Source organism: Cyprinodon tularosa, unplaced genomic scaffold (assembly GCF_016077235.1).
Source record: "Cyprinodon tularosa strain WSP-4 unplaced genomic scaffold, ASM1607723v1 ctg644, whole genome shotgun sequence".
NCBI lineage: Eukaryota > Metazoa > Chordata > Actinopteri > Cyprinodontiformes > Cyprinodontidae > Cyprinodon > Cyprinodon tularosa.
Genome location: NW_024039390.1, coordinates 720,046 through 733,995, shown reverse-complemented (window position 1 = coordinate 733,995; position 13,950 = coordinate 720,046). Strand labels below are relative to the sequence as shown.

Below are 13,950 nucleotides of genomic sequence, written 5' to 3'. Positions count from 1 at the left end.
AATTTTATGACCAGCACCTGTATATATCTTTGAAATGAGTCCTCTCTGAGAAGGACTATAGAAAAGCAAGTTTTCCCAAGGCAATTCCCGGGGCATTGAAGGAAAACTGGGAAAGAGTTTTAAAACAAAACTACGTCAGAAAGTAGCGAAATAAATGAGTACCCAGAAGATTATACTTAGAAGACAAATTAGTAAAACTGTCAAACACACCACATACATACAGATTCTTTACATGTCCAACCACTTGATTATCTGTATATAGAGAAGGTTTTGTAGGCAGAGAGGAATACAGCAAAGCAGGTATAGAGGACCCTATGCAAGGTTTTCTTATATAAAATCTGTACCAGCATTTTTGAGTTAGTACGTCCTAATTTTACGTCACTGTGTTGGTTTCTCAAATTAAATCTCCATAAAATGATGTGAGCTTTTTTTTTTGTAACATGAAAAACTGTATTGATCTTCTTTCCTCTTGACCCCCTCCCCCACTTTCCTTTATCTTTGTTCCTATCCTTCCATCCAGCGATTGACTGCATGATGTCAGAGTGGTCAGAGTGGTCAGAGTGCAACAAGTCCTGCGGTAAAGGACACACCATCCGCACCCGCATGATCAAACTGGAGCCGCAGTTTGGGGGCAGTTCTTGTCCCGAGACCATCCAGAGGAAGAAATGCAAGATCAGGAAGTGCCGTACAAAAGGGGGAGGCGGGAGTAAGCCCAAAGGATCAGGTAGGTTCAGCAGGAGAGAAACTGTAAGCCACTCAATCTGGGATCTCAAAAAAGCTATTGTCTCAACACACTCACACGTGATGCAAACAAAAAACCCCAATTGTCAGAGGAGCTTCAAACGTCAAAGAAAAAAGTAAATCATAGAATGTAATAAACAGCTTTTTTGCAGGCTTTTCCCTGAGAGCAAAAGCACCTAAATGTGTCACAGTACATCAAAAACTCCAATATGTGGAAGTCTTGCTTAAGACAAAACAAAGTATTTACTTGAATGCTTATAATATAATTTAATATGATCAATCTAAATTGGGTAGGATTCATATATTAATGTAGAAATTTAAGATTATTTTAACAGAAAAAGCTGAATGCATGCAGCTTTTTCCGTGTCTGTTGCTGTTTGTATTTTGGTTTGTTTCTGACTGAAGCCTCCCTCCTGCTCCTCATCTGTTCAGCTCCAGCTGCGTGCCGCATGCAGCCATGGACCAGCTGGACTGAATGCACTAAACCGTGCGGAGGAGGATTACAGGAGCGGTTCCGGACGGTTAAGAGAAGGGCAAAGAGCAACTGCAAGGACCGGCGGGAGATTCGTGCCTGTAACAACCAACCCTGCTAGGGGGCACTACTGAGCAACGGAGGGAAAAGGAGCACTGCGAATATAAGAAACAATTCATTCATGACAGAAATAAAAAGAAGGGAGAAAATTTGGCAAGTTTGTAACTTTCAAAAGGAAGTAAATTGGAGAGGAGGCAGAACCTAAGGAAGCAGATAGGATGGGAAAGAAGGAGAAGTTTTGATGTTTAGTGAAGCCATTGTAGAAATTAGTTAAAAGGAATGGTTTTAATTTTAGAACAGAAAGAAAGTATTAGACATTAATGTTTGTGTCCTGCAAAAATGCTGCCAGGGAAATAACCAAAAAGCTCTGGTAACCTCAGAAGAACAACAACTCTCCCATTATCTGCAATATTGGTTTTAAACTATGCTGACATCAAAAAACTATATAAAATATATTAACCGTATATAAGAAAGATAATCTGATCTTTAACAAAAGTTATTGACCTGTAAAGATACTTTTCCACACAGACTAAGCTAAATTGTTTTGATGAAAATCACGTGTAAACTAGAAAAATTAGCTAGAAATGTGTAAAAATGTCTTCAATTAAGTGTATTTACCCTTAATCATCTGACTAGGCAAATGAGAGAGTTTGCCAATGGAATTAGTATTTTTACATACTTAGATAATATGCTTTAGGTGCATATTATCTATAAATAAGACAATGCAATTGTGTTTTCTTATTTTAAGTGTAAATTGTCTTGTTCCATTGGCAAAATGTCTCTTTTACCTCCTAATTCCAAGAACAAACGCACTTATTTTAAGAAAAATGACTTATCTAGATTTCGATTTTTTTCCAGTGTAAAATGTGCAGCACATGATGGTCTATTATGTAGCAAACTATTTCTAGATCGCTCCCCAATGTAAGCAATCTAAAAAAAACGCAGTTGGCTGTAATTTGTTTTGTTTCTGAGAGGTGAATAGAACAGCTACGGGCAATCATTTCACATTTAAAACAGGGCATCAATGCCAGTGGTGCAAACCTTTCCATCCAACTCACAGCAGGCGAGCTAATAAAGCTAATTACCAGAAACAAGTGATTCATTTCAAATGGGATTCTCTTGGTTTCAGTTTGTCTTGGTTTGGAAGAGCTTTCTATAAAACTCATCATCTCTAGGGCTTTTTGCAGGACATAAATACATAATTTAGGGCTCCAAAATGTACTGTAAAACTATCTAACCACACTTATAAAAGTTATGTTGCTACTAAAACTGCTTTGCCTAATAAGAGGATACATTTGGTGGTAAAGTTTTATACCGTTCTGATTACCGGTAGTTCTTTATATACTGTACTGCTGTTTATCTGTTGTTTCAGCTGATGTAGCTTTAGAGCTGCCATAGCACCAGAGGACTTTGTATTTGCATGTGCAATTTTTTTTTTGGTTTTAGGTATATTGCTTCATCATGTGTAGTTATTGCCCTAGAAGAGTAACCTTAATGGCTGCGTCTGCTTTAGTTGCAGCCTTAGCGGTGTCTCATTGAGCCGATCTGCTGCTTTGATCTGGAAGCTGTTACACGTTGGACCATCCAGCCAGCCATTGTCTGAGCTTTTGCTAAAATATTTTCACATTTTGATGTTCTCTTTTTGCTTTTGTACCTTTTGAACTCTTAAACAGGTTAGTTTTCTTTTTTAATTCAAACAAAATCATCACCAAAGTCAGAATTCTGCTGCACCTTCCTTGTAACTCTCAGATGTTTTTTTTTTTTTCTTCATTTCGGTGTCACATGACTATTTTGTAAGAATTTGCCTTTACAATAAAAGTGTAAATGTGAAGATTTTTGAAATTATTGCAAAGTCTTTCTTTAAAACAATATTACTTGTATCATTATTTAACTTTTACCAGTATCCCTGAAAAAGAAATAGAGTAAAATAAAATGTCCTCTAATGAGGAGAGTTGAAGTGAAATTTATTTTTAGTTTGTTTGGTTACATTCAGATCCTGTGGATTTGGCAGCAAAGCCAATGTCTGTCTTAATGATGCGGATCACACAGGAAATGTTTTTGATATTTGTGAAATCATTAAAAAAAAATTTCAAAAAAAATATTTCTTCTCTGTTCAGCTGTTAAAACTAGATATTTGCATCCTCTATAATAAAAAGACACTGATATTACGTCAAACTTTTTCCATTTAAAAGCATTTATGTTTAATGAAATTAGTTCTATTTGTCAAAAAACAGAAAATACTTTTGCAAAAAAGCTAAAATAGTAAAAAAAAAAAAACCCACTGGACTTTGTTTTCCAAGTTTGAAGACGTTTTGCCGTTTCAATTTTTGAATTAAAATTAAAAGCTTCCTAACTTCTTCCTAATAAAACATCTTCAAACTTGGAAAATGAAGTCTAGTAGATTGTTTTTTTTCTTCACTTTTTTGGAATAATTATGACCAGATGACTGCTTCATCATGAAAACAGTACAAATGTGCAGTAAAATGACCAAATCATTCAAAGACAACAAAACATCAGAACATTGCCTTATTGTTTGTAACGCAATATCATCAAGATACTCATGATAATCAAAGGGAGATGATCACAAAGAAAAAAAGAAACAGTTTGATACACTAAGATAATTCAATTAATATTTATTTTAATTAATAAAACTAGCATAGAAGCTGTAAAGTGATCTAGTGGAGGTCAGTGTATACTGGCTTCAGGGAAGTGTGATTGATATTTTTAGTTTAAAGATAAAAAGAGATAAAAATGTTGCTTTATTGAATATATATTTTTTTTTGGGGGGGAGGGGGAGTTGTTTTGTTTACAAAATTCAGTTGTAAGACTTATTCAGGTAATTTTAAATCTCTAAACTATAAAGTTGGTCAAATATTTATTTATGTAGTAGGCTTTAGAGATAAATGTGTGATTATAAGCTTTGTCCACTAGATGGAGTCACAGGAATATAGATTTCCACAAGTTTGAGGAATCAGGTTAGGATTAATTTGGAGAAAAAAAAACCTGGCCAAATTTAATTTCACAGAAACCAACTCCTGAAGACATTGGCAATTTAATGGAAGATAAACTTTGGATTATTGCTGCCATCAAAAATATAACAATCTTTTATTCAAATTCAAATTTCCCAAAGATTAGTTGAACCTTATTACATTCTTAAATATTTTTTACTGTTTTTGCATTTGAAGAGGCTTTATTTCTGCACAATATTTCCCTGTAACCATTTCTGAACAACACTCCGAGTCACAGACTTTGCTGGGTAAATAGTTTGACATGTAATCTTTCCAAAAGTACAGCTGTACTGAAAAAAATATGTATTCTTTGAAGTAAAAGTTCTGCTTTGAGCCCGGAAATCCAGTAAAACAAGGCCTGAAACTGGTGGTGGAGTGGAGATATATGAAGTTGGTCAGTCTGTAGACTGCTGGTTAGCGAGACGGTCTGCTGAGCTTTATGGGGAGATCCAGTGGACTGCATGAGCTGATACTAGAGCTTCACTCAGGGACCTGGAAGATGGAAGTCCAGTTGGATAACACAGGTTGAGAGAACCTGTCCATGATGAGCAAGCATGAAGCGACAGTGGAGAGGAAAAACTCCCTGTTGGGAAGAAACTTCTGGCAGAACCAGGCTCTACATGGCGGTCTTCTGCCTGACTGGTTGAAATGAGACACAGAATGCAGTAATGCTACGTTCACACTGGACGCTGCAGGCGCGGCAGAAGCAGCGAGTTTACATGCAAAGTCAATGGTTGACGCGTGTCAAGGCGCAGCAAAAGGTCGCGCAGCGCGTCTACGCAGCTGAAGCAGCGCGTCGGGCGCGTTTAAGCATGTGATGCGCCGCAAACGCGCTGCTGCTAGAGATGGAAAAATTTAACTTTTGCTGCTTGACGCGCCGCTTCAACCAATCAGAGAAGCTGATCTGGGAGCTGGCCGTGAGACAGACACATCGCTGATGACCCAGAGCGCTGTGATCACTCCTCTGAAACAGTTTACTGACGCCTAAATTAACTTAAAATGCAGAAATCTGCCGGCAGAATATGTTCGCTTTTATTATCCTGGTGCCTGCAGTTATGATTATTTTGATGAAAAACACCTTCCAGCCGCCGCGGTGGAGGCGACCCGGCCAGAGGCTGCTGTTGAAGGGATTCCTACTGTCGGCGCACCGCTGGTATATGGGGCTCTGAGTGGCTCTGACAGAAATAATACTGGAAGGCGGGATGTAATCTGGATGAACTGACGGCACTGATTCAGTTTTCAGGTGGATTTTCTCACTTAAAAACATATTAAAACTACTTTATTCCCACTGATCACAGCAAATATAGCTGCAAGGCAGAGAAAGGATAGCGAAGCTCCGCCCAACGCCCGTCAGACACACTTTTGCACCACGCAGCCAGAGCAGCAAAGCTGCTTCAGCCGGCGTCAGAACTAAACTGGTACAAGCAGCAAAAATAAAGCAGGCGATTTTGATTCTGCTCTTGGTGTGAACGTAGCATAAGATTCTGGGAGGAATGAAACTCTGATGAAGCTTTAGCTACGATGGTGGAGGAGGGGATGGAGGTGGGTTGAAACTGGGTCATCAGACCAAACATCAACCACCACTTGCTCACTAGGTAGCAGACGAGCTGCAGATCGGATGCCTTTTAAGATTAACTTTGGATGCCGATTGGTTTCAATGGAGGCGTGGTTCAAAGCTGATTGGCTGTGTCGCAGGTGGATGAAGGCGAGTTATGAGTTTATTCAGTTGAACTTCCGCCTAGGCTCCATTAACCTTACAGTAGTTAATGTATTACATTTTATCATTTGGGTGCAAATATGTATCATTTCCCACTTTTTACAGAGCATTCATTCTCATGTATATCAACATTTTTCACCCTATGAATAGCAGCTTAGAAGTCACTGAATTGTGGCTTATTAAGCTCAAAGACTGAGTTATTCTATTTATGGCTTTATATCTGCAGGAAGTAAATCCAGTCCCCAGAAAACCCCAATGACTGTATGACTTTTAAATGATCTACATACTCTTATGGAACTAACAGACCAAACCAGATGAAAGTGCGCATTCAGCGTCTGCTCTGCCGATAATGCAAGCGTAGAAGAAGAAATGTGCTGTTTACCTGTGCAAAGAAAGAAACAACGAAAGAAAAATGTCTGAGGACTTCAGTGTTGAGGAAGAGCATGAGTTCTTTGCCGAGCTGAATGCGCACTTTCGTCTGGTTTGGTCTGCCGCGGTTTCCGTAGCGTCGTGAACTCGCAGGCGCGCGCTTTCAGGAAATCCTATACACTACTGTTTATGCTCTAAAAACATTCTAAATGACTTCGTTTCGAGTAAATTATGGACGCTATCCACTCAGGACACTTGGAATACATTGGACGAGCAGTATGGAGGAATATTGAAACGTTTTTTGTGGACTTTTATGGACCTTTCTGCCTCGGGCGCCATAGACCTCCATTATTTGAATGTCAGCAGACAGCAAGAAGCCTCCCAGATCTCCATATGCATTTGAGATATCAAAAAAGTACTCCAGGGTGTTGTTCAGCATGGGGGTGAGTAGAAAATGAAGGCTAATCATGTTTTGGGTGTACTATTCCTTTAAGTCCAGCTTTGAGCCGCAAGCAGGATTTCATAATGTTATCATAACAAAATCTCTCTGACTTCCAACCTAACAAACCTTTAGAAGTTTTAGATGCAGCATCTATTCACTTAAAGTGCCAGCTTGATTCAACTTAACAACATAACGAGACCTTAAGAGGCATAAATAATAAAAACTGAGCCAAGAATCCACCAGTCTTCAGTACTGAATGCTGTTCTGCCTGTTTTGTGTTGTGGTTTGTTGTTTCAGCTTAAACAACAAGGGAAACAATTAGAAATGCTTTTAGCTTGCAATGTCACAGATGGACTTTGCAGCTCTGAAGAAAGGCAAACCTCATGGAAATGTTTATTTGTGGATAAGTTGTGAATCAGTGGAAGACATAATAGCACTGCCAAGAAATTCCTGATTTTTTTTCCAAGATTAAAACAATCCAGTTGCTCTAAAGGTTCATTTTACAGAATTGTTTTGTAGTTCGCAGTCATATGATGGATATTAAATGAGGTTATGCTGGAGTAATGTGTGTTAGAAGATGACCAGAATTAAACATCACGTGTTATAGCCTGTTGATCCCACTTGGTGGCAGTCCTGTACAAGTTTGATACAACAAGCTGAATATTGTGGGGTTGACCATGTTAGAAAAAGCTAAAAACATTTTTCTACATGTAAAAATTAAAAAGGAAGACAGAAAAAAACATCAAAAAGATTTTTTGATAGAAGAATGTCACATTTACTAATTTAATGTCATAATGGAACAAAAAGAGAATCCCATTCGTTTCATAAAATACCTTGTTTCTTAAAATGCATCTTTGCATTTAATTAATTGAATGAGTTAAGTTTCCAAAGAATTAAACATTTAAATGCAGTTTATAAGAAATGGAACAAAATGTAATGCAAAAAAAAATGTTTATGTATTGTAAAAGTATTTTTGCCTCAGTGTTTGGTCAGGGAAGTTTTACATGATTATCAGCATGAATTAGCCTCAAACCCAACATTATGCTATCAGAAGATACTAAGATGGAATCCGTTTCAGCATAAAGTTTCTATCTCTTTATTTTCTGGGATTCTGTACTCCCTCTTTCACCCAGTGTCTAAAAAATGAATGACTGGTAAAATGCTCCTGTTTTAGAATAAGAGCGAGGACCAGCATTTTAACCATTGGAGTGAGGACATTTTACTGATCCTCAAAAGCTATTTTACTAACAAGTTTATGGCTAATATGTCAGTTGAGTTAAGGCTAAGGTTATGGTGAGGTGTGCGCTGGTAATGGTTGAAAAATACTTAAATTAAATGGTAGTTAATGGGAAACAACACATGGTCTTCTCTACATACAGCAAGGCAAGGTGTGCATTGGTGTGTTAAATTTGCCCTAAGATTAACATATTGTATTTATTTATCTGTTTTCAAATTTTAGCATCAAAAGATGTCTGGTAATTAAAATTCAGGGCTCTACGGGTGTCATTTGATACAAAAAAGTATAATAAAAAATGTAACTGTTAAAAAAATTAACTCTTGCTTTCAATTTTCACTTTTGAATATTTTAACATCAGGTAAGAAAGGTTGCTGCAGATGATATTATGAGGTAAAATAATTGTTTTATTGTATCTATGCTGCTGGGGTGTACATGCATAGTATGCACAGTTTGTAAAGCTGCAAAAAAATCTGTTAAGCTGGGTTATGTGAATTTGAATTGTGCAGAGTGCAGTTTTAAATATTTGGTAAGCCTACTGCTAAGGCACCTATCACTTACATGGGGGCTATGTAAAAGACAATTATTGTAAAGTTAAGTCAAAACACAGGGCAACAAAAAAAATGCACAATAATATCCACTTGAAAGGGAGTATCTGGAAAAATCACACATATGCATAGAGGAGAATATGCAAACTTCATTAAGAGAGCGACATCCCAGGGGTGAGAGCCAAAAGGATAATAGTGGAACTGATTGCAGCATATTGTAGTCCAGTCCACCGGTCAGGAAAATGCAAAGAAACACAGAATGGGTAACCATGCCGACATACTGTACACCACTAAGAATAGGAGCATCTTAGTGGCATATGCGGTTGTGCTTGAAAGTTTACATATCCTCCAATTAAAGTGAACTCACACTATTCAAATAACACAAATAAAAAAAAATTATAATGAATACAAAATGGATAATTTATAACTAATTGAATTAAAATTTTGATTTTTTGTTTTAAAACTATTTCTATGAGGTGAGAGTGCATGATGCAGAGAAAGAGGCATCTGAGATTTAAGGAGATTTGACTATTTGACCTCTTTATTGGACTTCTGTTTCCATTAAAAAGTTTTCTGCATAATTTGAAATATCCCATTAAAAAAGCTTGAACTTCTTGGCTAAAACTTTAATGAACCCACTAAATTGTACATACCGGAAAGCACGGGAGGATCTAGCATCCTAGGAGATCAGGGGCTTAGCCCCGAGGGTGAAGATGAGAGAGTAGACTTTCTTCTAAATCCCGTTCTAATGTAAAATATGACAGATTACTGGATTAAAGAAATTTCTACTATACTACATGCTATCACACATAACAATTCCCCCTCGATTACATGGGAAGAAATGAATTCACCTGCAAGTCTTTAACTGTGTTTATCCCTCTCTTCATCAACAGCAAACTCTGTGGATTTGGTCAAATCTGATCATTATTTGCCAAAGTTATCAGAGGAAAATCATATATTTTAGCCGCCTGATAGAATCCGTTTCCCCATAACATGGGAAAAAAAATAAACAAATCCAGTGAAACTGTCATTATTTTTCATATATCATGTTTAAAACATTTATTATTTTATATTTTTAAATCCAAAATAGTTGTTGGATTATCTTTATTTAATGTATTTTAATTCTCAATTCCAAATGTCTCCAGTAGCATTGCTCCAGACATTTGGAATTAAGAAACATCTTCAAACTTGGAAAACAAAGTCCAGTGGTTTTGGTTTGAACTTTTTTTTTTGAATATTTATGAATTGTTAGATAAACATTTAAACAGAAAATATATTTCATAAAGATAATCAAAGGGGGAACGGATTCTATCAGGGGGCTAAAATATACGATTCCCATCTCATAACTTTGGCAAATAATGATCAAATGTCACTAAATCCAGAGGATTTGTTGTTGATGAAGAGGAATAAACACAGTTAAAAATGTGCAGGTAAATTAATTTCTTCCCATGTTATGGAGGAGGAACAGATTATTTCAGGCAGCTGAAACATCAAGTCTCTCCTCCTCCCATATCTTTGGGAAGTAAAAAGCATCTGTTTCCAGATTCTCAAAAATTGTTTGTGTGATATCATGTAGTAAACTAGGAATGTCCTTAATCCAGTAATCTGTCATATTTTACACTAGAACGGGATAAATCAGAAAGTCTACACTCTCATCTTTTCAGGAATATTTGTGTCCTGCTATCAGCCAGTTTCCATCCTCTGATATCAGCAATGAAAAATGATAAATACTCACTACTTGTTGGAAAACTGGTGACTAACTTTTATTTCTGTCAGGTTTAAGTGACAGAAGTTGGAAAAAAGACGATTTTCTTGGCGTTTAAAATAACACAAAATAGCTTTAAAGCACCTCGTCTATTTATTTATTTTACAATTTTGTAAACAACAGCTGCTGATTAAACTGGATGTTGCAACCGTGACATGATTATAGCTGATTTTAACGAGAAATCGATCAGACGCGTCGTGAAAATGGTCCCATCCGCAATGTCCGCCTCTCTGGCTTCAATGCGATTCCCGAGGGGAACAGAATTTCATACACCACCGGGACAAACAACGTCTGGAAGTCAGTCAGAGTTTCACATCCCTGGAACATCAGTCTGTTTAGCAACAGCCATTGGTGAGAACTTCTTCTTCTGCACGGGAATGCTACGGGCTGCTTTCCTGCCTTTGCTGCCACCATCTGGTGAAATCCAGTACTGCACATTTTACTCAGATCAGCTCAGAAGCGAGATCCGGGGCTCTAGGGAAAACATCCGGGGCTGCAGCCCAAGTAGCCGCCCCCTAGATCCGCCACTGACGGTAAGTCTTTTCTGCTCACTTGAGTTTTCTTCTAATCTTATTTTTTCAAAAATGCCTAAATGCATTAAAAAGAGGATGAAAACATTTTTTTTTAATAAGTAGTGATGTGCTAAGTATTTACTTCACATGACTGATCGATGGCGTTGGTACAGTTAGTAGCACTGCTGCCTTGAAGCAGGAATACCCTGGGTTTGACTCCAGACCGAGGATATTTGCCTTTTCTCCTTTTGCATGTGTAGGCTCTCTCTGGGTACTCTGACTTTAGAAAGAAAACAAAATGTAAATCCTTTATTGTCACACAATGAGGAAATTCACTCTCTGCTGTTGGGATCCGGAGGCTTGCCCACCAGAGGGCGCCGAGGATCCCTTCCTGATGGCTTGTGCTGCCTGTTGGGATCCGGAGGCTTGCCCACCAGAGGGCGCCGAGGATCCCTTCCTGATGGCTTGTGCTGCCTGTTGGGATCCGGAGGCTTGCCCACCAGAGGGCGCCAAGGATTCCTTCCTGAGGGCTTGTGCTCACCTGCAACACATGTCTTTCATCTCCTCATCAGCCTTGGGCCTACTTAAGGAGGAGGAGACTAACACTCCAGCGCAAGAGTGTTTGCCAGTAACGGTTAGCAAAACCTGAGCCAACCTGCCTGTCTAAGTCTTCTGACTTTTTATGAACCAAGCCTGAACCTGTTTCTCCTTTCTGTCTCACAGATAGATCCTGCCTGACTACCAGTACCCCTGGAGAGTTATCTCTGCTGGTTATCTGCCTGCCTGCTCTCTGTTGAACTCTGGAGAGCTTCCTCTGTGAGTATCTGCCTGCCCGCCCTCAGAAGATTACTTGGAGAGAGACTCAGTCTGTGATCTGCCTGCAAGCTCTCAGTAAGCTCTGCCCCCACCTCAGCCAAGTCCTCAAGAGAGAGAGAGAGCTCAACCTGGATTCTGCCCGCCTGCACTCACACTGCCTCTGCCAAGCTCTCAGTTCTCCTCCTGCCTCACTCAGCTCAATCTCTGCAAGCCCTCAGCCCTCTGTCTGCCTACTCGCCTCTGGACCCTCAAGGTTCCCCCCTCTGCAGCTCTGCTCCACTCCAGAACAGAAATTAACCGGAACATCAAACCACCAGCAATATTCCTGGACCATCTCTACTCCCCCTCAACAGAACTGTTACCCCCCTGGACAGTAATACATCTCTGTCCTCCTGAACCTGCAAGTAATCCAGATCACTCAGACCTCTCTGTCCTCCTCAGTGGTGAACCCACTTGCTACGGTCTGCCAGAACCCAGAACCTGTGATTATAGTACTTTATTGTAAAAAAGCCTTTGAACTTTTTCCCTTCCTCCTGAGTGATTTCTGCATTTGGGTTAGACTACTAGATGCCCTCATGACATCTGCATTTAAGCCATCCCCTTGAGGAGCAGTGGGCTGCCACTGTTGGTGCCCAGGGAGCAGTCTGGGGTTAAGAGTCTTGCTCAGGGGCCCAGAGTGGCGGAACGTGAGACTGTGTGGGGCTTGAACTGAGAACCTCTGGGACCTAAGCACAATACTCTAACCACTAGGCCACCACTCCCCCACAACTACCTGAATTTCCCTTCAATGGGATGGTAAAGCTGAAGAAAAAGCCTGCGAGAATTCTGGGGAGCTAACAGCAACTTTGCACAAGGCATGAACTCAGGCCTGGAGGGAGTTTGGTGGGTCCATGGAGAATGACTATCAGTCAGCTTTATAGTATTTCTGTCAAAGTTCTGGCCCCTCCAGAGAAGAAGCAGTGCTTTGTGAACACTCTCCTTAGTTTGGAGCTGCTGAATTTGACTGAATACATTGTCAGACAATGAAAGAGGTACTTTCAGGATCTCCTTAGCCCTGTCGTAATGTCTTTTCTTGTGCAAATAGAGACGGAGGTCTTAGAGTTCAACTCGCTCATCACCTCAAGGCTGTCAAAAAGCTTCAGGGTGGCAAGGCCTTTGGGTTGCATTATATATGCCTGTCTGACAGAAAATGTACAGAAAATTTAGGATTTGTAACTCAAGTGAAATTTCACTTTGCTGTTTGTGGACCTGCTGCACCTATTTGCTGTTGCGCTTTAATTTTCCTGTCTGACCACCATGCCTATCGCAGTTTTACTTTCCTCTCTTTGCCACAATCTGCTTCATTTGAAACCTAGTTTACATCTGTGACCATTATATGAATAAAATGAAATTCACTTGCTCCATGCTGCTCATTGTTTCTGTTAGGTGTGAATGTGTCATTAGGGATAAGAATCACCCTAGACCATCAAAATTTTGGCTGATCTTTTACAGCTTTTGTGGTTTTTTTGCAGTTTTTGTGAAGCAACTAGGCAAACACAGCTGATTCTGATTCTATCGCCCACCCCCTCTCTGAAATCCATCTAAATCAAACCTTCTCTCTTCTTGCCCAGCTATGAGCTATTTCAGCCCCACCCATTCTCCAAACTCAGTCTAATCTGGACAAAGTTAATGCTCTTAACAATGCTCCCTAATTATGATCAATCTCTATTTAATTTATTTTGTAGCTCAGGCCTTTTCGGTTTCTTTGCATCTGAAGATAGTGATTGTGCAGCACCTAGGATTAATAAAAATGTGCTAAATAGTTAAACTAATACCTCTTTTTATTCTTAAAATGCTGTATGTGAATAAAATTAGATAGTCTTTAATTGATTCCACTAAAACCATAATTAGAACTACCAAATAAAAAAATGTAACACAAATAAGATTGATCCAGCTTTGGACGGCCACAGATCATTCTTTCACAACTGTAAAATATGTCCAAGCAATGACAACGGATCATATTTTAATGACAGTTCATGAATGAAAATGTTTATATTTTAGACTAAGATGCTTCAGTGTACAGGGAGATGAGCTATAGAGCTCCAGGACTTAACATATGAAGAAAAAGGAATATGGTAGTGAAAGTTTTCCAAATTTCATGAAAAAAATCCCATTTACCCCCTTTAATATGTCAAAAAAGTGTTGGCACAATGGTGGAGGAATTTTCATCTAAAGCTTCTCTTTGAGGGCAGATTGCTCCCATTCAATGGCTTTAAGGGTTAAAGCC

The 13,950-nt window shown here is 39.0% G+C and overlaps 1 protein-coding gene across 1 annotated transcript in view; it reads left to right on the top strand.

Annotated features, from left to right (window-relative positions):
- Nucleotides 1–1,707, top strand: part of spon1b (spondin 1b) — a 159,459-nt gene extending 157,752 nt beyond the window's left edge. The window contains exons 15-16 of the mRNA XM_038308714.1: nt 521–724; nt 1,174–1,707. Of these exons, the coding sequence (XP_038164642.1) occupies nt 521–724; nt 1,174–1,334 (365 nt within the window). The 3' untranslated portion in view covers nt 1,335–1,707. The remainder of the gene's footprint in view (nt 1–520; nt 725–1,173) is intronic.
- The last annotated feature ends 12,243 nt before the right edge of the window (nt 1,708–13,950 follow it).